Source organism: Megalobrama amblycephala, linkage group LG2, assembly GCF_018812025.1.
Source record: "Megalobrama amblycephala isolate DHTTF-2021 linkage group LG2, ASM1881202v1, whole genome shotgun sequence".
Taxonomy (NCBI): domain Eukaryota; kingdom Metazoa; phylum Chordata; class Actinopteri; order Cypriniformes; family Xenocyprididae; genus Megalobrama; species Megalobrama amblycephala.
In genome coordinates, this window is record NC_063045.1 from 17,133,522 (window position 1) to 17,158,621 (window position 25,100).

General features: G+C 36.3%; 1 protein-coding gene across 1 annotated transcript in view; it reads right to left on the reverse strand.

Annotated features, from left to right (window-relative positions):
- Positions 1-2,370: 2,370 nt before the first annotated feature.
- lrp1ba (low density lipoprotein receptor-related protein 1Ba) overlaps positions 2,371-25,100 on the reverse strand; it is a 306,610-nt gene continuing 283,880 nt past the window's right edge. The window contains 11 exon segments of the mRNA XM_048163800.1: positions 2,371-3,585; positions 4,292-4,399; positions 5,999-6,149; positions 6,326-6,416; positions 10,474-10,550; positions 12,560-12,673; positions 16,419-16,523; positions 18,519-18,693; positions 19,295-19,456; positions 21,308-21,472; positions 23,269-23,394. Coding sequence (XP_048019757.1) covers positions 3,445-3,585; positions 4,292-4,399; positions 5,999-6,149; positions 6,326-6,416; positions 10,474-10,550; positions 12,560-12,673; positions 16,419-16,523; positions 18,519-18,693; positions 19,295-19,456; positions 21,308-21,472; positions 23,269-23,394 — 1,415 coding nt within the window. The 3' untranslated portion in view covers positions 2,371-3,444.

The window sequence follows — 25,100 nt, forward strand, 5'->3', positions numbered from 1 at the left end:
ACAGATTGTAAAAATTAAATATTGATGCCATCTTTCTAAAGTCATTTTACCCCCCTGTTAGTTGGTTTCAGATTTCAGGTGAAAATTGAAATTTTGACCCCCTCTACAAAATAGTGGATTACTCAGAAAATATGCATCCATGACTTTTAATATTTTGCCATTCTTCTTCATTTATGTATTTCTTTCACCAGACAAAAAATGATCAAAATCAAATTTTTTAGCCAACTCTGGTTAAGTTGTCACAGAATGACCCATTATAGATTATAGCAGATTTTATATTTAAATGCATTTGAAAAGTCATTGAAAGTTAAAAAGAATTAAATATATATATATATATTTTCAACTACAGTCCCCCCAGTGAATCTCAGCCAACAGTGCAGTAAACTACACATCCTGTTATTGCAAAGAAACAAGACAACAAACATCACAAAAGAAATGAAAGTTGTTCCTTAACGAAAGTCTATCTGTGTCCATTATGACAGTTTAACCCTTGTCTTTACTGATGTACTTCCACTTCCGAGCTGCTCAGTGATGTTTGTCGTGCTGGTTCATCCTGTTGCTCCAAAGTTCTGCTCTTACAGTCGCTACAAATGACGACAATCAAGACGGAAATGCAGAGAACTGACAGTAAAGCTAAAGCTGAAAGCTAAAAAAAAAAAAAGAAAAAGAAAAAAACGATTATACAGTGATAAGATGGAATAACAGTACTGATATTCATCAATTTTTTTTTTTTTTTGTTACAAATAGGGCCTATTAGTTTTAAATCATTTAAAACTTACATTCAAACTGTTTTATAGCTAATTTAATCTTTTAAGCTATTATAATATTGGCATTTTTTAGGAAATAAAATTAAAGTTTAAATGTTTAAAGTCTTGTATTATATAGAATGCTGGTCATCATGATCATTTGCATACTGAACTGTGATTGGTCTCCTTAAATCGTTTGCATACCAAATTGTGATTGGTCTTCTTTTTTTTTTTTCTTCTTACATTAAAATTACAAAGGTTACATTAACAGTATGTGCTGGTATTTCCTTCTGAACCTGCGAAAACTTTTATTTAGGCTATGATTCTAATAAAAACTAAAGAAATGTCATGTCTTTCAGTGAGTTTAAGTGGGGTTTAGTTGATATGGAAAAGCGGTAAATATAAATAAATAACATTAGTCAATGATTGGTCCCACTTTATATTAAGTGGCCTTAACTACTATGTACTTACATCACACAATAAGTACAATGTACTTATTGGGTTCATATTGAATTGCAAAACACTTTTGCTGCTATTGAGGTGGGATACGGGTAAGGTTAGGGGAAGCTTTGGTGGTATGGGTAGGTTTAAGGGTGGGGGTAGGCTAAGGTGTAAGGGATGGGTCAACAGTGTAATTATAAATGTAATTACAGAAATTAATTACAGATGTAATTACATGCAGGTGTTTTTAAAATATAAGTACAATGTAAAAACATGTATGAACACAATAAGTGCATTGTAACAAATGATTAATTTAAATGTAAGTACATAGTAGTTAAGGCCACTTAATATAAAGTGGGTCCCAATGATTTGTCATGATTTACACATCATCATCGTGTTGTAATGCTGTGTTGACACATTAATATAGGCCTACCTATACTGAAGGCTTCGTTTAATAAAACGTTTAAAAACTGTACAGTACACTCACCCTCGAGAAGAAAGTAATTTTTTCGGTCAGTTCTCTTAGGTCTGTTGCGTTCACTCCGGCGCCCATCACTCCGGTGGGTTTGCACCATTTAACCTGGAGCACTTCATCCAAGATGTAATCTCCTTCCCAGTGTGACAAGCCACAAGCGACATATTCACCCTCAAACAACAACAGAAACATCCACAATGAAGGTGGAATCAGACAAAATAAAAAAAGTTCTGCAGAATTCTGCGATTTACGTCTGCAAGGTCTTCGAATGAACATCAGCACAGTCAGAGCCAGAAGAGCAGGTCCAAGAAAGATGAAGATGATCAGTGTCATGTTAAGGCCAGGGGTGCACGGACACGAAAACTCCCGATCCATTAAGAATTCCAATCCGATTAATATCACGGTGAATGGGAAAGTGCCAAATCCAGGATTTTTTCCTTGCGGTTTTTCAAGATTGTTCACAAATTGCTGTGGCAACATCTTCACCATTGGATAGATAACTCTGATGTGAGACTTTCCACACCTCTTTTATCCTGTTACCCTTCCAAGGAAAATCCATCCGCTTCTCTTGCAATGGAAATGAGACAGGAGCAAACCAGTTAAACAAGGAAGATAACATCAACAATTCTACACCTAACATAAAGCAGCCATTGTTTGTAGATTTGCAAGTTATGCAAGTGTGTATATTTAAATTACAACTAAAATGCATTTAAAATGGCAAGAAAAAACATTTTATTTAAGTTCTTGGTCCAAAAACACATTAGGTATATCAATATGTGTCAAAGACTAATTTCCTTCATTTCCCTTTATACAATAGCAACCTGTATGATTGCGCAGTGCAATATATCAAGCTCTTAGAAACACTTCAGTTGTAGCTCAAAGTGAAGACGGACCAGTATACTGCGTACATCATTTTGTATAAAAGGTCTACATTTAATACATTTCCAGAAAATACAAGCAAACTGGACGTACAAATCAACTATAAAATTATAAAACTTTTTTCTCCTCCTATAGTTGTGTACATTTGCACAGAGAATGTGTTTTTCATCAAACATGGCATTACAAGAGTCCCACGCATGTCGTTTCACAACCAGTGAGTGAAGGTGAGTGACATAAAATCCTTTTTTTTAGTCCTTGTAAGTGCTCAAAGATATGTTTTGCAATATGCAAATTAAATATATTTTAACATGTTCAAGTTGTACAGTTGCAAAAAAACAAAACAAAAAAAAAACCCATCCTGGGTTGGTTTCACTTTCGGTTTTGACTGCATATTTGAAGCATCTGGTCAACTTAAAGATAAACATCAATGAGAAATATCAAAAATAAAATCTGTGATGAGCATATGATGCATTTATTAAACAGGTGTCTCTTTTTTCTAATACTGCTAAATGTAAGAGGCAACTTGGGAATATATCTAGGCATTGGCGATCAGACCACCAACAGGAAAACATACATAGTGTGTATGTAAATAAACCTACAGTATATAAAATTCTCTTTAAATGTATATAAAGCCTTTTGAGATTGAGCAGCTTTTTTTGTATTTGTGTAGTGCATTTACAATGTCACAAAGCAAAGGAAAACACTGCATTTGTCATTTATAAAAAGACATTTTGGTTGCAACAGAAAAAAAAAAAAAAAATGTAAAAAGAAAATTGGCACATATATGTGGGACGCAAAGTGAGATGATTTAACCTGACTGGACATAAAAAGTTCATTGTTTTATACATTTTATACAGATCTTAATAAAAAAAAAAAAAAAAAGCAGGTTATGGAAAAGCTAGGTCACGCCGCCGTTTCTCGAATTGTCGTTTCCAGTCTCTTTGGGAGTAAATCGCGTCTAATGTCGAGGTTGATGACTGGCTTTCGACAGTGCTGTCCGTCGTGGTACATCTTTGAGTAGATGGGGTTTGAATAGTTCATGGCCTGTAAACATACAATGACGTTTTAGTTTGGTTCATATTGAATTAATAAACTAAGGGTGTGTTCACACTAGTAGTTCTTGGCTCTTTTGGTCCGGACCAGAAAAGAAAACGACACATTTAGTTCTGGTTCGCTTAGCATTCACGCTGTCATGTTTTAAGATAAAGATAAATAAGAAAAAAAAAAGTGTGACGGAACTTACTAAAACAATGCTGTGTGCTCGGCTAAACACACTTATTGTATTTGTGTACAAATCATGGTATTTTTATCAGCTGATAACTCATGAAGAGCTTATAAAATGTGTAAATGAGTCAAAACAGCATCAGGAAGTTGTCCATTGCACACAAATTAAGATTTGCTGCAAGGAGACAGCGTTTCCGACGCCTGTACCGAACTGTAAAGGGCAACATAGACGAGAAAAAACAGGTATGCTTGAGCAGTCTTGTGACATCTTGTGACATCACGTCCTGTTTTTGGTTCCTTTACATGTCTTTGGTCCGTGTTGCATTTGGTCCCTGGAAGTGGACCGAGACCCACCTAGACCCACCTCTTGGTCCGCTTGTTTGGTGTTCACCAGGGTTCGGATGGCAGCATTCACACTTACTCAAGCAGCAATCACACCAGATTGTTTTAATCCAGCCAAACCTGCCGAGTGTGAACACACCCTAAAATGCTTCATTTAATGCAGTTTTGGATAATGGGAATCCACCTGTCCTGGAATGAGCTCCTTTGGAACGTTCTGGATAGGTAAAGTGTGTGCAGTCAAAGGGCGGGCGGGGGGCAAATTGCGCGGGTCACTGGACTTCACACACCAGCCCTGAAAAACAAAACCCAATTTAGATAGAATGCACCAAAAAACTGTACATATAAACAAACTTAAAGATTAAAATAATACATTAGACTAAATAATTAGGGGAATTCTGGTTGCATCCCAAATTACATATAAAGCAAGAGTTTAAAGCTAAAATTTCTACTCTGGTTGGAATACTTTTCTGCTTTTGCACACTCAATTCATTTGAGACCAAGAATTCAAGATTAAATGTCCTTGTGAGATATTAGCTAAATTAAAGAGAACAAAGAAAATATTCTGTTTTACTGAACCAAGCAAAGCAAAGGCAGTTTAGAGTTTAGATTGGGCACAGTGACAAAACCCATAGACCTTTTCACACCACCTTGAATGTTTCAGCACATTTTCTGATAAATTTCAATGCAATCTCATGGCAATTTGTAACCATTTTATGTTTTTGTTGAATTGGCTGCTAATTAGTATGAATTTATACAGTCTCATCCGCACATTTTCGTATGATCTGCTTACGCCCCAGTGGTTGTTAGGTTTAGGGGTGGGGTTAGGGGATGACCTTCATTTTTTGCTTTCTTCTAAAAATCATACATTTTCGTACAATGTGAATTCATACGTAATTGCAAAATAAATCACCTTGTATATAGTTAAGTTTTAGAGATGTTTTCCCAATAACACCCCAAACCAGGGATATTATTGTTTGCTAAAACTAAAACCATAAAAAAACTTAAAGGGTTAGTTCACCCAAAAATGAAAATTCTGTCATTAATTACTCACCCTCATGTCGTTCCACACCCGTAAGACCTTCGTTAATCTTCGGAACACAAATTAAGATTTTTTGATAAAATCTGATGCCTCAGTGAGGCCTCTATTGAGAGCAAAGCCACCAAACATCTCAAGATCCAGAAAGCTACTAAAAACATATTTAAAACAGTTCATGTGAGTTCAGTGGTTCTATCTTAATATTATAAAGTGACGAGAATACTTTTGTGTGCCAAAAAAACAAAATAATGACTTTTCAACAATATCTTGTGATGGCCGATTTCAAAACGGTTTACGTATCTCATCAAAAATATCTTAATTTGTGTTCCGAAGATGAACGAAGGTCTTACGGGTGTAGAACGACATGAGGGTGAGTACTTAATGACATTATTTTCATTTCTGGGTGAACTAACCCTTTACATTTATTTTATTTCAGCTAGTCGCTAAGGCAACATTTAATTTTTGTTTAGTTTAAGTTGAAGTACTAACATAACTAAAACTTTACAGACATTTAAACAAACAAACAAACAAAAGTCCTAATAAAAATGACAAAAACTAAAATAACACTGATCCAAATTTTGTTTAAGAGAATTACAAAAACAGCAGGTGTTTTGTTTTTTATTAAGCCTCATTCATGAAATATGAGCAGAACAAATTTATAGAAAAACTGTTTATCAAACTATTCTTCCGAAACTAACGGTTTGAACAATGCAAATGAATGTAAGAAGCAATTGGAATGGCCAACCCCCCCAAAAAACAGACTATTTCCAACAATACTGAAATAACTAAACAAATTACGATCAGTTAACTCCAGCAAGTGATGCCAAGCACTTACAATTCCTACTCATTTAGTACCTTATGAGGGTCAAGGGTGAAGCTGGGGTGAAGAAAGCTTCCGACGTCTACGTGATTGTCATGTTCAACTTCATACATGTTATAGGATGGATTTCCAATCTCCACATTCAAGCCTCCATTCGCCATGGGCTGCCGCTGAACCTGTTTACCTCTGTGAAGGGGAAATGTATATTAGATTATTATGTTTGTAACTATCATTTAGCACACCAGCTAAACACTTAATCACAGCAGGTTTATGAGATTTGTTACAGCAATATCAATAAATCATGTGTAATGTTCTGATTAGACATCTAATACAACTAATAACAGATTTGTTTATAAATTTACCTTCGACATCTTTTGCAAATAAGGAGTCCCACCGTAACAGCGGTGATGATGCATACAAGAAGAACTAGAGGCACTATTATGGCAATACTTCCTGGAAAAAATAACAAACAGAGCAATAAAAATAATGACATTTACATTACAGTGCTTAAAGGATTAGCTCACTTTCAAATGAAAATTAGCCTAAGCTTTACTTGTCCTCAAGCCATCCTAGGTGGATATGACTTTCTTCTTTCTGATAAATACAATTGGAGAAATATTAATAAATATCCTGACGCATCCAAGCTTTATAATGGCAGTGAACGAGACCAACGAGTATGAGCTGAAGAAAGTGCCTCCATCCACATCCATCCATCACAAACATGTTTGTGTATGAAAAATATCCATATTTAACAAGTTATGAAGTAAAATATCTAGCTTCCGCCAGACCACCGTCCGTACTGAACTTACGAAAGAAACGGAACTGGCGTCGCGTCAGTTAAGCTTTTTCTGTAAGTTGAATAGGGAAGGCGTAGGATGTAGCTCAGGGCTCTTCAAGTAGTTTCATTCGAGGGCCGGACTATCAAATCAAAAAGTTGAGGTGGGCCTTACCAATTCTTATTGGTAAGAATTATTTTATTATTTATTAGGCTTGGTAACCACAGGTAAAACCATACATGGCTACTCACCACTGTCAAATGATATTATATTATATGTTATAGGCCTATAAAAAACGCCTAAACACAGGTACAAACTACAACTTAACAAAGACATGAATTATTCCCCTACCCATCTAATAAATATATTGGAATATAAAATGGCTATAACACAGTTTTCAATTTAAATATTCCACATTTCCACAAACCATGATAATTTACTACAGTTCATTCATGGTAAATGTTTGTAAGGGTGGTGATTTTGGGATTTAAAAGGCTTCTATCTTCATTCATGGCATGTTTCTCCTGTTTTCCTCATCAGTCTTTTTTTGGGAATGTTGAGGCCGTTTCATCTGATTTAAAACTAGTTTAATCATCGAGTGATTTGCAGTTTGTAACCGAGAGGTGTATGTCGAATTGAAACTCTCCTCACTAGATGTCGCAATGCTGTTTAATAATGGTGACGGGGACAGGGAATAAACGCGGCTCTTTTAAGATTTCATTCTGTTATCCACTGGGCCGTGCTGCATAGTTCAAAGTAAACTAGTGAAACGCCTGCAAACAGTGCTATTTGTTCTGTATTTATTGTTACTGACTGAGAAAAAACTACAGATGATTCAGTGACAGAGCAGTCCGAAGCGCATTTGGCCAGTTCACGGAAAAGAAAGAATCGAGACAAAAGAATGATTAATTCACGAATGATAGGTATCGCTGGTTCAGTCGACAGAAATATGGAACACACATAATTATTGTTGAAATATTCACATATAAAACGTTTCTCAGGTCAGTCGGAGGAGCGTGCATGGTACGAACAGTGCGTACAGTGGGTACGGAAAGTATTCAGACCCCCTTAAATTTTTCACTCTTTGTTATATTGCAGCCATTTGCTAAAATCATTGAAGTTCATTTTTTTCCTCATTAATGTACACACAGCACCCCATATTGACAGAAAAACACAGAATTGTTGACATTTTTGCAGATTTATTAAAAAAGAAAAACTGAAATATCACATGGTCCTAAGTATTCAGACCCTTTGCTGTGACACTCATATATTTAACTCAGGTGCTGTCCATTTCTTCTGATCACCCTTGAGATGGTTCTACACTTTCATTTGAGTCCAGCTGTGTTTGATTATACTGATTGGATTTGATTAGGAAAGCCACACACCTGTCTATATAAGACCTTACAGCTCACAGTGCATGTCAGAGCAAATGAGAATCATGAGGTCAAAGGAACTGCCTGAAGAGCTCAGAGACAGAATTGTGGCAAGGCACAGATCTGGCCAAGGTTACAAAAAAAAATTCTGCTGCACTTAAGGTTCCTAAGAGCACAGTGGCCTCCATAATCCTTAAATGGAAGATGTTTGGGATGACCAGAACCCTTCCTAGAGCTGGCTGTCCGGCCAAACTGAGCTATCGGGGGAGAAGAGCCTTGGTGAGAGAGGTAAAGAAGAACCCAAAGATCACTGTGGCTGAGCTCCAGAGATGCAGTCGGGAGATGAGAGAAAGTTATAAAAAGTCAACCATCACTGCAGCCCTCCACCAGTCGGGGCTTTATGGCAGACTGGCCCGACGGAAGCCTCTCCTCAGTGCAAGACACATGAGAGCCCGCATGGAGTTTGCCAAGATGGTGAGAAATAAGATTCTCTGATCTGATGAGACCAAGATAGAACTTTTTGGCCTTAATTCTAAGCGGTATGTGTGGAGAAAACCAGGCACTGCTCATCACCTGTCCAATACAGTCCCAACAGTGAAGCATGGTGGTGGCAGCATCATGCTGTGGGGGTGTTTTTCAGCTGCAGGGACATGACGACTGGTTGCAATCGAGGGAAAGATGAATACGGCCAAGTACAGGGATATCCTGGACGAAAACCTCCTCCAGAGTGCTCAGGACCTCAGACTGGGCCGAAGGTTTACCTTCCAACAAGACAATGACCCTAAGCACACAGCTAAAATAACAAAGGAGTGGCTTCACAACAACTCCGTGACTGTTCTTGAATGGCCCAGCCAGAGCCCTGACTTAAACCCAATTGAGCATCTCTGGAGAGACCTAAAAATGGCTGTCCACCAACGTTTACCATCCAACCTGACAGAACTGGAGAGGATCTGCAAGGAGGAATGGCAGAGGATCCCCAAATCCAGGTGTGAAAAACTTGTTGCATCTTTCCCAAAAAGACTCATGGCTGTATTAGATCAAAAGGGTGCTTCTACTAAATACTGAGCAAAGGGTCTGAATACTTAGGACCATGTGATATTTAAGTTTTTCTTTTTTAATAAATCAAAAAATGTCAACAATTCTGTGTTTTTCTGTCAATATGGGGTGCTGTATGTACATTAATGAGGAAAAAAAATGAACTTAAATGATTTTAGCAAATGGCTGCAATATAACAAAGAGTGAAAAATTTAAGGGGGTCTGAATACTTTCTGTACCCATTGTATATAGCCGTACAGCTGCAGGCACCACTGCGGTCTAGTATCTAACCAAATTTAGCCACACCACCAGGAAAAGAGGAGGAGGGAGACTGGGGTGCCGGATTTGGCCCGCAGGCCGCCAGTTGACGAGCCCTGTAGCGTAAGCATTTCGAACTGCGAGAGTTTTACACTTTCTTCGTAAGTTGAATACGGAATGCGGTCTGGATGTGGATGGAGACACTTTCTTCAGCTCATACTCGTTGGTCCCACTCACTGCCATTATAAAGCTCTGATGCGTCAGGATATTTATTAATATTTCTCAGATTGTGTTCATCAGAAAGAAGAAAGTCATATACATCTAGGATGGCTTGAGGGTGAGTGAAGCTTGGGCTAATTTTCACATTTACACAAAAAAGGGAGTAATCTGAATGCAAATGCACATACTTATTATATATATATATATATATATATATATAATATGTATATGTATGTACATGTGTGTGTGTTTATAAACACACATTTATAAAAATTAAAATCAAATTTTCATTTCCTCTTTCATTGACCTTCATCATGAACACATCCATAAAAGACTTTATGAGTGAGTTGTTCTGTGATGATGCTAATGCTCTCTTTGCTAACATGGCTAGACATGCACAGGAGTTAAAATGCCACAGTGAGATATGTCTTCAAATGTCAGATTTTAACTGCAGAAATAAAATGAATGTCTGGAACCGTCTGACTGACGACTAGAAGAAAGGTCATCACTACAAACACGGACAGAAAGGCAGAGCAGGTGCGTTTTCTCTCCTGACTGACTAAAGTCACTGACTAACATTGGGCTACAAGATGGCAGTCTAGGGAAGTAATGTCTAAATATACTGAAAAATAATTCAATAATGAAAACAATCAGTATCAGTGAAAAATCTAATTAAAAACAGAACATTTGACTTAATACATATCTGCATATCAATTTTTTGTACTTTTTTTTATGCGTTTAGCTTAGCAACATAACTTATGCTTAGCGCTAACACCAAACTCCATTGGAATCAACTGTGATTGCAATGAAGTTTTTGAGAAAACGTGTACGCGTGTTTGTGACACTCACTCCCGCTGACGTTTTCTGAGCGGTTGGTCTTGGTTGAGGGTCTTTCACACTGCGTTCCTGACCAGTTTGCAGAGCACCTGTGAAAAGAGAAGCAAAAACAAATCACAACTGGTGAAATTTACAATGCATTGACTTCTCCAAATCTATATTTATACCAAAAAAAAAAAAAAAAAGTTTAAATTTAGCACTTTTACCACAGTAAATAGATGTTTCACTGTGGTATTCCTTTATTATATTATATTCATTATTACGGTATCATTTGTTATATTGATTTTGGTTTTGACAAGCATGACAACAAGTTTTAATAATAAGCGCAGGATAAATCACAGTTGGAGGTATAAATACAGCTCGAGGGGTTGCTTTATTCTTACTTGAGACACATGCAATGTGTGTGAATGTTTAAATTTGTGTGTGAGAGACTTCCTGGATCTAAACAGCATGCGTCCACAGCAGAAATCTACCAACGTGACAGATTATGCTTATATGAAAGATGGTGGCGTGAATGAAACAGTTCGAAAACAATGTTTAATCAAACTTCCTGTGGACAGGGATTGCGTTTCCTGAAGAAGGGACAGCACATGATTGTATTGCTGTCTGTAGGAGGTGACGGAGACAGAGAAAAACTACACCGTGGTGGGGACATCCTGCTAGATAAAATTCTGCTAGATAAATCTAAATACTTGGAAAGGTCTGAGGAACATTTCATGGATAGGGTACAAAATGGGATTTTATTTATTTATTTATTAATTTACAAATGCTCAGCGAAAGCATCATACAACTCAGAAAATATGATATATGAGCTGTTTTCTATTTTTTTATTTTTTTTATTTTTTATTTGTGGCTTTAAGAATAAATTTTAATACCAGTAAATACACAAAGTACAGTGATTTTGTAGTGAATAAACAATAAATAAATATTAAAATTAAATAGCCAAAATACTGTCTGTATATACGCTGCCGTTCAAAAGTTTGGGAAAACTTTTTGCAGTTCAAAAGTATGCCGTTCCCAAACTTTTAAATGGCAGTGTATATAGTTAATGAATAGCATTAATATTAAATATACAATATATTAATATAATTAAACAGAAAATATATATTAATATTATAATATATACAATATTACTTTAATACATGACATTTTAAGTAATGAATTATTAAATATGACTAATAATTAACTATTTGTCGTATAAATTTCAGTTCAACAGACTGTTTATATATAATATTAAATGAATATGTATTATTATAATTATATATAAAATGAAATAATATCTTGGAAGTAATTTAGTAAATGAATAGTATAAAAAATAATACAATAAAATAAATATTGAATCTATTAATATAATATACAGTATACAACTGAATATATGACGTATACTTAATTAAAAATTTAATTATTAAATATGACTAATAATTAACAATTTTTAGTACAATAAATTGAATTTCAATACTGCTATTTTGTAATATTTTAATTTTAAGGCACAGTCAAGAATGTCAAGACTTCTGACAGGCCACAATTAACCTTTTTTTTTTTTTTTTTTTTTTTTTGTACGTTTAAATATATGTACTTTTCACAAGGTTTAACAACCAAAAAACATTCCAAAAAGTCACAGGACACCAAAGTGTACCATATTCATGAAAAGTGCCCTGTTTAAACATAAAAACAAATTGGCAGAAAAATGAATGTCAAATATGTGAAAACAAAAGCGCATCAAAATGGAAAGAGAACACAAAGGAATTCATGAAAACTGTAAACAAAAGATGATAAATAATGGATACTAGAAGAACAATCAAAAAGACATCATCCTCAGGCATATACACAATATAATCACTCCAGTCATGGCAAACATAGAAATGAAACACACTGAGAAACGCACACCTACAGCATGGTGCGGAGAAATGGGTGCGTGTGTCGGGAAAAGCGAGTGCAATGCGTGTGAAACGTGCTCTTGGAAGCTGTGCGAGTCGGTTAGCGATGTCTGTGCGTGTGGCGGCATTCCACGAACAGGCCAGACACATGCTGACCGCGGCGGATGGGATTGTGGGAATGTTCTGGAATGTTTTGCAAATTTAATGAACCAGGAACCTACTTGCAGCGAGGTTTGTTATAGGCGGTGAGGGAACAAACACCCTGGTTCTGACAGTAGTGATCGCAAGGGTTAGCTCTCTCATCACACCTCGGGCTTTTAAACTCGGACGGGCAACTGAGGAGAACGCAACGAGATGAAAGGAGACACATGAGGACAACAGAACAGAAAGGAGGCCTGAAATACAGACACTTATACAGTGAAAACAGCTCTGGGCTATTATGTCCTTCTATATAAGACTGGGTGATGTTAACATGACAGTTAATTATCATTATTGTTCAGCCTCTTCATGAACGTTATTTCATGAATCCTGTCAAGAACATGACTGGGTAATATTTCACGTATAAAACTTCTGTATAAAGCAGAATGCTTACGACCTTCTTTTAGGACTATTATTATTATTATTGTTATTATTTTGCTTTGTGACATTATTTTCATGACAATTACAGCAGTGCAAAAAACTGCAAAAAAAAAAGCAATAAATAAATGCATAAATAATCACATTCTCATTATCGTAAAGCAAAATATAATTAAAATATAGTTAATAAATCTCATTCTCTTTAAAATAATGCAAAAAAAAAAAAAAAACCAAACAAACAAAATAAACTCATTGCCATAATGTAAAATATAATGAATAAATATTTTCATTACAATATTGCAACAAATAAAATTAATTAAAAAATAAATAAACCTCATTCCCATTACAATAATGCAATAAACAAACAACAAAATAATCTCATTCTCATTACCGTAACGTAAAATATAATTAATAAATATCATTCTCATTACAATAAAGCAACAAACAAACAAACAAATCTCATTCTCATCACCATAATGTAAAAAGAAAAATCATTTCATTCTCATGTCTGTCATACAAAATAAATAAAATTCTAATTCTCATTATTAATGCAAAAAATATAGAATAAATTATCTCATATCATTGTGATGCAAAATAATAAATCTCATTATCACAATGCAAAAACAATTTGTAATGTAATGTAAAGCAAAAAAATCTAACAAATAATAAAATAAATTAATAATTCTCATACTGCTAAATAAATAAATAACTAAACAAATAAAGGTAAATAGCATAAAAAATACATTCTCTTTATATTAATCCAATAAATAAATACAAACACAAATGAATTAACTAAATCTCATTCTCATGAGGGTAATGGAAAATAAATAAATAATAAAAATTCTCACTCTCATTATATTAATGCAAAAAATATTTTAAATGGTCTCATTCTCATTATCTTAATGCAAAATAAATGAATAAATAAATCATAAAAAATAAAATAATTTCAGTAAATAACAAAATAAATAAATATTCTCATTCCCATCACTATAATGCATTTTTAGGACAATTATTTGCATTTATGACAAATTTTTATGACAGTTGTTGTTTTACAGTGATGATAATGACCATTAACAATATGGGAGTTACACACACACACACAAAAAGGTTAAATGCTCTGATGCATTGCGGTGATGAGAATTTGGGGGAAAGTCGCACTGCAAAAATTCTCAAAAATTGCGGATCGCCAGAATTTCATTTACATTTGTATTGCTAACAAATGAATTGTGAGAATATCACAATATTCAAACTATCGTTATACCCTAATGCTATGTAAAACAAACCAGCAGTGGCCATCTGCATGCAACACAAAGGCAGAATTTTGCAGATTTTAACTCCGTTTGAAGAACGTCGACCAGAAATGATCAAAATGAAAAACAAGTCTTTTTGTCTAATTTAATACAAAACATGGTGTCTGCAGGGACTTTAAGCCAACTTCATCCATTGAGACCCACTAAAACAAGCTCTAAAGAAACGCTGCTGGAAAAAGATAATAAAACAGAGGAAGGACAAACAAAAGACAAAAAAAAAAGTCTCTGATGGGGTGATGTGAAATCAAGCAGGTCTATATTAGCAGGATGCACTACATCTTCACATTAATACACTCTGTCTGGCCACCATCATTACCAACCCTTCACCTTCAAGGACCAAAGAAAAACACAAGATTGAATCATCTACATGTAAATTGATTCATTCCCGAAGGGCACAATGGCGTTATCAGACCGTCAGTGGCGACGAGAGATGGAAAAAAGAAGTGGAAACGAAGACCAGGTGTCACGTTAAAAGATTTGTGTCCATTTTCAATGAGATTTTCTTTGATAACACAGACAGGAATGAAACCAAAAAGCCTGACTTTAAGAGTGTGATGCATACTTATATGAATGCTTATTCTTCCTTTAAGGTGTGATCTTTACCATACCTTTAATTTCTAGTGGTTTTATCCATTCAGGTTCATTAACTATAGAAAATATAGGCATATTTTCTCATCCACGTTTTTGAGGGTGCTTCCTTTTCACCGCAGATAAAAAGCCTTTGGAGAGCAAGAAAAGTGGAGGCAGGTAAAAAAATATAGTCTGGAAGGGTTTATTGTGTATGGAAGAGAAAAGTAAAAGCTCCATCACTGAGGGATTCACGACGGCCAGACAAAACTGATCATTTCAGCTGAGAGATAGAGTACTTCCACTGCCGCATTCAGCGTTTGTACAATGGCTCAATCACTCTGTTGCGCTCTTATGGCGTCCATCTATCAATTTCTTCCTTCACATACATTTTTTTTTTTTTTTTTTTCCCCCAAAGGACAACAAATTTTGGCCATTTTATGCAAAAAGGATTCAAATGAGTGTGCCGCTATTAGCAGAAAAATGGTTTTGGCTAACCGTTTATGAACTCGCCTTGGTGTGTTTGTGAGAATTGTATCAAAGTCTTTGAATTCACGAATAAATCATACTTTTAGACCTGGGCTGTGTCTGAAATCACTACTCTCTGAGCAGGTACTTATTCAAATAAGTAATTACTTTGGGAGTGCTAAAAAGTATGAATGTAATTCGGATGTACTACATTCGCCATGTTGTCACTGTCATGTGACCTACCAGCATCAGTTACTTTGCTTGGGATAGTAAAGTGTCCATCATATCACATCATATCATCACATCTTGCTGGAAATAGTAGGTCATCTGGGTACTTTTTGCCTACTGTTTTATGAATATTAATTCGGACATACTACTCGGCTCACATACTGTTTTTTGGGAACTATATTTTTGGGAAGCCCTTGTCAATCAGAGAGTCAGAGCCAGAACTTTGGTTCACCAAACCATCTAAATGATTCATTCACAAATCTGAGTGACTTACTGAATCTGGAGAAAACGGTTAATGACTTAAATTTCTCACACAAAACTATTGTATGGCTTTAGAATGTAGCAAATAAGTCATCACAATTCTTTTATGGCAAGTCTGCAACCTTAATTGAAGCTTCACTTCCTGTTCATTGTAAAAAGAGAGACTGAATTTCTACTTCAGAATTTATTTTTTCATGTGTTCTGCAGCAGAAATAAAGCTAGACACATTTTAAAATGACTTTTGAATGACATGAGGTTTTAATTTTTGGGGGAGAACTGTGCCTAAGGGATTTTTATGGTATGAATGAACAGAAAACGAAAACTGCTTTTTTCATTCAGTTTTACAGTTGTCTTCTCTGTCTTTTTGTATTTGTATACTGTGCTCTTTTCCGTTCAAATCTCTCATTGGTTTCTCTGCCTCTCTCTCTAATATACAAATGTAGAGGTTGATATAAGTGGGTGATTATGGACCCCTGCTGTGGTAATTCACTCTTTTGCTATAATACTCCCTCTCTCCTGTTCACCTTTACAAAACATTCATCCTCCTAAGTCAGACGAGCAGAAAAAAAATCCTATTAAAGTGGTTGCCGGAGGGAGTAATTTAAAATGAATGAATCTAAATAACGACAGGCAATTTGTTGCCATAGAAAGCTATTAAGAAATTACTCACTGACAGAACGGCAGGCCCGTCTCTGAGTCGAGGTGGCAGGTTCCGCCGTTATAACAGTATCCGTCACACAACTGACAGCTGGCTGCGATTCTGCCGTTTGTACAGCTGCGAACACACGTGAACGACATGGATGAAATTCCACCTGATTTTTGATGGTTTTTCTTGATACTTAGACATGTATTCATAAGAATTGTTATTTTATTTTCTTAAAGAAAAAAAATTGAGCAGACATGCAGATAAAAATATACTGCTATACTTGAGCCCAAAACACACACACACACACACACACACATATATATATATATATATACATACAGTGGGTACAGAAAGTATTCAGACCCCCTTAAATTTTTCACTCTTTGTTATATTGCAGTCATTTGCTAAAATCATTTAAGTTCATTTTTTTCTTCATTAATGTACACACAGCACCCCATATTGACAGAAAAACACAGAATTGTTGATATTTTTGGAGATTTATTAAAAAAGAAAAACTGAAATATCACATGGTCCTAAGTATTCAGACCCTTTGCTGTGACACTCATATATTTAACTCAGGTGCTGTCCATTTCTTCTGATCATCCTTAAGATGGTTCTACACCTTCATTTGAGTCCAGCTGTGTTTGATTATACTGATTGGACTTGATTAGGAAAGCCACACACCTGTCTATATAAGACCTTACAGCTCACAGTGCATGTCAGAGCAAATGAGAATCATGAGGTCAAAGGAACTGCCTGAAGAGCTCAGAGACAGAATTGTGGCAAGGCACAGATCTGGCCAAGGTTACAAAAAAATTCTGCTGCACTTAAGGTTCCTAAGAGCACAGTGGCCTCCATAATCCTTAAATGGAAGACGTCTGGGACGACCAGATCCCTTCCTAGAGCTGGCTGTCCGGCCAAACTGAGCTATCGGGGGAGAAGATGTGGCTGAGCTCCAGAGATGCAGTCGGGAGATGGGAGAAAGTTGTAGAAAGTCAACCATCACTGCAGCCCTCCACCAGTCAGGGCTTTATGGCAGAGTGGCTCGACGGAAGCCTCTCCTCAGTGCAAGACACATGAAAGCCCGCATGGAGTTTGCCAAGATGGTGAGAAATAAGATTCTCTGATCTGATGAGACCAAGATAGAACTTTTTGGCCTTAATTCTAAGCGGTATGTGTGGAGAAAACCAGGCACTGCTCATCACCTGTCCAATACAGTCCCAACAGTGAAGCATGGTGGTGGTAGCATCATGCTGTGGGGGTGTTTTTCAGCTGCAGGGACATGACGACTGGTTGCAATCGAGGGAAAGATGAATACGGCCAAGTACAGGGATATCCTGGACGAAAACCTTCTCCAGAGTGCTCAGGACCTCAGACTGGGCCGAAGGTTTACCTTCCAACAAGACAATGACCCTAAGCACACAGCTAAAATAACGAAGGAGTGGCTTCACAACAACTCCGTGACTATTCTTGAATGGCCCAGCCAGAGCCCTGACTTAAACCCAATTGAGCATCTCTGGAGAGACCTAAAAATGGCTGTCCACCAACGTTTACCATCCAACCTGACAGAACTGGAGAGGATCTGCAAGGAGGAATAGCAGAGGATCCCCAAATCCAGGTGTGACTTAGGACCATGTGATATTTCAGTTTTTCTTTTTTAATAAATCTGCAAAAATGTCAACAATTCTGTGTTTTTCTGACAATATGGGTGCTGTGTGTACATTAATGAGGAAAAAAAAATGAACTTAAATGATTTTAGCAAATGGCTGCAATATAACAAAGAGTGAAAAATTTAAGGGGGTCTGAATACTTTCCGTACCCACTGTATATATATAAAATGTTATAAAAAATGTAGTATACATGCACAAAAAAATAATGTGGCCCAATACAATATATACAATACAATATATAATATACATGTATAGGATCATTTGTACACTCAAGTATTTTCTATATATGAATATTATATAATAATATATGCATAGGATAATTTGTACACTCAAATGTTCTCTCTCTCTCTCTCTCTCTCTCTCTCTATATATATATATATATATATATATATATATATATATATACACACATATACATACATACATATATATATATAATTTATTAAATACACACTTGCAGGCGACGTCTCCAGTCTCTTCGTCTACGATACACGGGGCCCCTCGGCAGCGAAGACATCGGTCCATCTCGCATTTTGGCCCCTCGTAGCGGGTGGGACACACACACTCCACATTTCCCGAGCCGGACAGCGTGCAGCCTTTGGAGTTCACGCAATAATGGTGACAAATATCTGTGATCAGACAGAAAGAAAGCCCATTATTATGACTAATCTGAATGTATGCTAACTTCCTGTCACATCTTAACTCTACAGGAAGTCGTCATAGCAAATAAACTGTTCTGTAAACGAGTCATAATTGACTAGTTTTAAGTGCTCTACATAGGCAGCAGCTCTAAGTGTGTAAATAGTGATACTCGCAATTGATTCCATCAGAGATTGATGTTAGCACGTTGCTAAGTTAATCGTGTGATTCTTTATTAAAGGGGTTTTTAAAGTTTTTGATGCCTAAGACCCCAAAATATAACAATTCCCTTGTCAATTTTGAATTAGGTTGAAGCATTTGTATTATTTTTTGTACTGAATGAAATATTTATAATCAACATTTATCATCACAAATATTTTTTCTACTGAGCTTGTTGCAATGCATTCTTATGTTAGCTGAGAAGGACAATTGTGATGCTAAAGACAAAATTAGATCTTATAAGCAGCCTGAACAGGCCTATGATGTCTGCAATGTTGCCCAGGTAGTGCACTAGTGAACTCTGCTGCTGCGAACTGAGCTATAGTGAACGCAAAAAAAAAATAATTTATGGTAAATCAGATTCATGCTCACGGTGTAGGCAGCGTTCCCCAGTGTAATCCGCCAGACAGTGGCACACGGGTTGGTTACCCAGGGTCAGGTCGCACATTCCTCCGTTCAGGCAGTAACCGTCACAAACACGTTTCTCACACAGAGGGCCGGTGAAACCCAGAGCGCAGTGACACGTGGGCTTTCCTTCAGTAAAAACACATTATTTTAGTGACTTTAAATCTGGACTAGATCATGTTTATGCAATTACCTGATTTGAATGATTTGCTTAACTCCATAAACAACTTTGATTTGACCTGAACATATTTGACTCAGAGTATGTTCTAAACTGAGCAGGTCATAACTGATGTAAAAATAAAAATAAAAAAAGGAAAAAAATAACAAGAGTACTTCATTTGTAGGCTAATCATGTAAATCACAGCGTGATATGCTAGTCTTTGCTTTCTTAGCCAACAGAATTTGATTATTTGAGTTACTGTGACATAGAAAAGGCATTCTAGAGGGGGTTTGCGAGATGGTACATCTGTTGGGCATTGATTTTGTACGTGAGCACGTTCAGCACACACTCAAAGCCAAAGGATATTCAGTCCTACTGTTGGTGGTCCATCTGCCAGCTGGTGCAAATGACAGTTTTTAACACAAAGACACCAACAGAAACAATTCCTGACTGTTTCTCAGACGTTAACAGGCTCCAAGTGATTTTCATCCAGCTTTTGGTCCCTGCCAAAATATTCTTTCAGAATAAGAAGGCAAAACAGGGAGCAGTGATTTAAGCAATGCTTTTCAGTGATATATTTTTCATAGAGGTTACGATAACAAATAGGCAGAGGAGCGTCTGGTGGCTTCTCATGTGATTGAACAGCCAATAACAAACAGATATTGAGTGAACATGACGTTGCACTTTGGGGAAACAGGCTGTCGGGAGCTGGCGTGCAAGAATGCGAGTATATGCGTCAGGGGAATTACAATAACGTTCGGTGGCTGGAACAATTACCGACTATCTAATTACCTGTCTAAAATCCTGATGTCCATGTGTACCCAGTCTTTCAGCCCGGTAAATTAAGGAATAGAAATCCTGTCATCATGTACTCACCCTCATGACCTTCCAAATCAATTTCTTTTTTTTTTCTTTTTCTTTTTTTTCTTTTTTTTTACATGGAACACAAAAGGAGATGATTAGCTAGATGTTCATGCTGCTCTTTTCCATATTAAAAAAAATAAATAAATATATGGAATCTCATATGGAAAAGAGCAGCATGAACCTTTTGGAGCTTGACAGCTCTTGGTCACCATTTACTTTAATTACAAGAAAAGAGCAGTATAAACATTCTACTAAACTTCTCATTTTGTGTTCCACAGAGAAAAAGTCATTCAGGTTTGGAATAACATGAGGGTGAATAAAATTGATAAAAAAAATTGCCATTTTTTTGGTTCTTTTCTTAAGAAAAGGCTATTATTCTTTCTAAAGTTTATAAGAAAAATCCACGCCTTCAGGAGACACTGGTAAATTTGGATTTGTAATATTAAACTTAACAATATCCTTGCTTGTTTTTCATTTCACACTACTCAGAGAACTTAGGATGACCTGAAACAACCTTAAGGCAACACAGGTGCTGTATATTTTTGTTGCATTTTTTAACTGAACAGAATGAGAAATCCCTCCTGTATCAGAGGTTTGCCTGTGGCCTACTTTGAATTCCGAGAAGCAACACGGAAACCCTGTTTGTACAACCTGATCGTTTCTCTAGAAATGCAAGACAAGACTTCAATGATAAAATATGAATTATTACATTTTAAAAACAAAATGAAGAGTAAAATAAACCCAAATCTATTCAATATTTATATGTAGAATAATTTAGGATTTTTTTACACCAACAATTTTGCCACTGATTTTCAGTTTTTCTAAAAAGTTAGTGTGCTCGTTTACCAAGCAAACCATCAATGAAGAATATGCTTGAGACCAAATATGAGTAGAAATAAGGCAGAAAAATGTTCAGTAAAGCAATTTACAAATATTGCACAGGAAATAGTGTCTACCTAGTGGCGATCCCATGCAAGTGCCTCCGTTGAGGCAGTAGTCCTTACAGTGGCTGATCTCACAGCGTTCCCCAGAGTAGTTCGGCCAACAAAAGCAGCGCGATTCCCGTCGTTCGTTGGTGATACACCGACCTCCATTCTCACAGGCTGGACGACAAAGATCTCCTAAAATGCACATGCAAATTATCCTTAGTTCAGCTAATTTTAATTACCAAGGACATTTTACATGTATTTAGTCCTCAGAAGGACAGTGTTCTGTCATTGTTCCATTTATGGTCTTGCAGTTAAATAATATTAAAATGAAATTAATTGTAAACAATCTGTTTAGAAAATCTGGGAATCTTTAACATACAGTAGCAAAATATTTAAATAAATAAAAAATATATATAGTTTTACATTTACAACACAAAACCAACAATGCTAACAGGCTTTGTTTAGAAAAGACAGCATATATATATATATATATATATATATATATATATATATATATACACACACAAACATTATTTGGAAGTATTTTGGAGAATACAAATAGTGATTATATTGCAAATTATTATATAAATTATACACTCATTCTTGCAAAATTCTTTGTACATAAAGGTAAATTTATCAAGCCCCAACATCTTTTATTTTTTTTTTTTTAAAATGAACTGGAGATAAGATTAATGAAAAATAAGAATGCTTATTTATTTTTAATATAACATTTATTTTTATTATTTATTTTTATTTTCATTTTTAAATTATTTGATCCATGGAAATATTTCATGCAAATTTTCTTTCAAAGTACAGTCCATTAATAATTGTATGGTTCTAGGCTACTTCTAATTGTTGTTGCTAGGGTGCTCAGGGTGGTTCTAGTCTCAGCCTCAGACATCACACCCACAGATCATTGGCTGAACGTCTGATGCATATTGCACACTTAACTGGAAACACTTCAGGATTTTTTATTCTTGAATTCTACAGGATTTCAAGGAGACGTGTGTCGCGTTCTTTAATGGTCCGCCTAGAAACAAATGGCATGACGCAAAACCCCCCTCATGGAAGAAGAAAGCCATCGTGTTTACAACTGTGACGACGAGCGTTTTCCAGGATCAACTAAACGCTGGATTTTCGAAAGTATGTAAAGTTCGCGGCTCCATTGTTGCAGCAAACATGCACAACGTTCTTGAATGAATAATTTATTAGAGACACGCCGGTCTGTTATTGTAGGGACATCGACTTTACATTTTCATGCTCCTAAACATGATGCGGAACAAAACGAGCTGTGATTGGTTGCGTTACATGTCAGTCAAAGTCCCCTTGGGCGGTCAAACATCCCCATGGCCAATGAAAGCTGCGATAGAGTCCAGATCTTCTGCCGTCAGTCTGAAGGTCTGGCTACGTGAGACTAAGGTGGTTCTAAAGGCCCGTTCACACCAAGAACGATAACTATAAAGATAACTATATTAGCATCCACACCAATGCAGACTGCCGCTTTAAATGCTCAAGCTTGTTAAAGCAGGATGGATTGTTTTTATCGCTAATCATCTGCTGGAAAACCATTCTGAAAGTGATCCCAACTATACTCATAGTTGTGGTGTGGACTTTTACATTTAGAATGATTTATAAAACTATATTTTTATTGTTATAGTTATTGTCCTTGGTGTGAACGGACCTTAGGAAACAAAGTTCCTAGCCGTTAACATGAGCAATCGCAACACTGTTTCTCACTACTAATCAAATAAGCCGTCTACTCTGACTGAATCAATGCTAGCAACATGATCCCTGTCTTTTCTAGCATCTGGGCTTCAGGTGTATTGCGTGTGTGGGCAAAGGGCTCAGAATAGTAAACACTTCAGTCAAAATCACTCAAGTGAAACATCTGAGTTTGACATGCTGAGCACTCGGGGCCTGTCAGGGTCACGCTAGCACTCTGTTAGTGATGTAAGAGCATCCTGCCGTACGCGTTTTGACAGATGTACCTGAGATGTTGGTGTCCGTGCAGGTCCTGTTCACCAGAATTTTCCCCTCAGGGCACACACATCTGGCCCCGCTGGGGTTCAGCAGGCAAAGGAAAGCGCAATTCATCTTTGCACATGGGTTGGACACTGAGGGACAAATGAAGAGAAGAGAAAACTGAAATAAAATGGGATATATAATATTTTTTTCCCCCCGTTTTTAAATGCTTTTATTACAGGGGTGTCCAGTCCGGTTCCTGGAGCCACTGTCCAACTCCAACCCCAAATAAACACTATTGAACTAGCTAATCAAGGTCTTACTAGGCATAACTAGACATACTAGAATCTTCCAGGAAGAGAAAGCGAACATTAAATGGGATATATGATGCTATCATCACATCGCATTACGCCCTCATGATCAACAGTATGAATTACTCCGTATGCTGAGCCTCATAAAGGGCCGTTCACATGTCGTGTCTAAAAACGCGTGGAAAGCGCGCCGCTTTCTCCTTCAAAGCACTTGCGCTCCCATGGCGTATGTCATTCCTACCCTTGCATTAGCTCTACTACTAAATATATTTATGGAGATGAGAAATAAAAACCCGCCCTGTACAGCTATGATCGGCTGTTTGGCTGAGCTTTCGATGTTGTTACGAAAAGGCTGAAGCTGAATGGTTGGTTCTTGTCACATTACCTGCGGTGTGCTTGGGGCATTCTGAAAAGTTGAGAATTTTTCATCTTGCTGCACCTGGAAAAAGCGAGTGCGTCGCACCGCATGCGACTTCTATCATGACTACATTTGAAATAGCGAACTTGAGCGCACAAAAGACAAGACATGTGAACGGCCCCTAAAAGAGTAATCTGATAATCATAAAAGAGGTGATTTGCATATTCTCTCAAAGGTACAGTAGCAAAACAGGCTGTGTAAGATTCTAAGATTCAGAGAGGGTGGAAAATTGTCATTAAACTAAATTAGAGGGAAAGAATCATGTTATGTGGAGAATCACATTATATGGGGAGTTCAGAGAAACAACAATTGCTACAAAAGAGCAGAATATTGCATCTTTCATAGCGCCAGCTATGAAATTCTCTGAGCATATAACAAACTATCTATCTAAAACCTTTTAGTCTGTGGTGTAATGTGTGTGGGACATTATTTGTTTGTCTTTTTTATGTTAGCTTTTGCAGGTTGTATTGAAGACCATCTTTAATAAAGCTTTCCAGCGTAAAAGCACATCAGGGAGCGATGACACTTCCCATTATACCAGCAAAAAGACAAACAACAGAGGCAAAGATCCCTCCATCCTTTCTTCTTTATAACAGAGAGGGAGAGATCGGCCAAGGATAAGAGACAGAGAGTACAGTGAAAAAACATAATGGAAAGAAGAGGAATGAAAATATATGTAAGAAGACTAAAGGGTAAATGGAATCAGGGTCACACGGGTTGTAAAAGAGGAAAATAAACTAAAAAGACTCTAGAATATAAATCCACAGCTGTTGTCAGAACGGATAAAACTGATAAAAAAAAGAAGAAACATTTATAACAAATTTAACTGGTAATATGTGAATGGATTGTGAAAAGTAAGACTATTATTGCTGTATTTCATTTCACAACAAAAGGTGTTTTTTTTTTTTAATCGAACTATGGTGTGCGTTCATTATAATTTGTAAAAATGTTCTTTGGTATACGACAGCAGATTCTTGTTTATTATTCATTTAAAATTAAATTTCTCTGTGTGTGTGAATTGCATATAGATTAATATGTACATATATATATATATAATTAAACATTTATTATTAATATACACTATATTGCCAAAAGTTTTGGGAAGCCTGCCTTTATGTGCACGTGAACT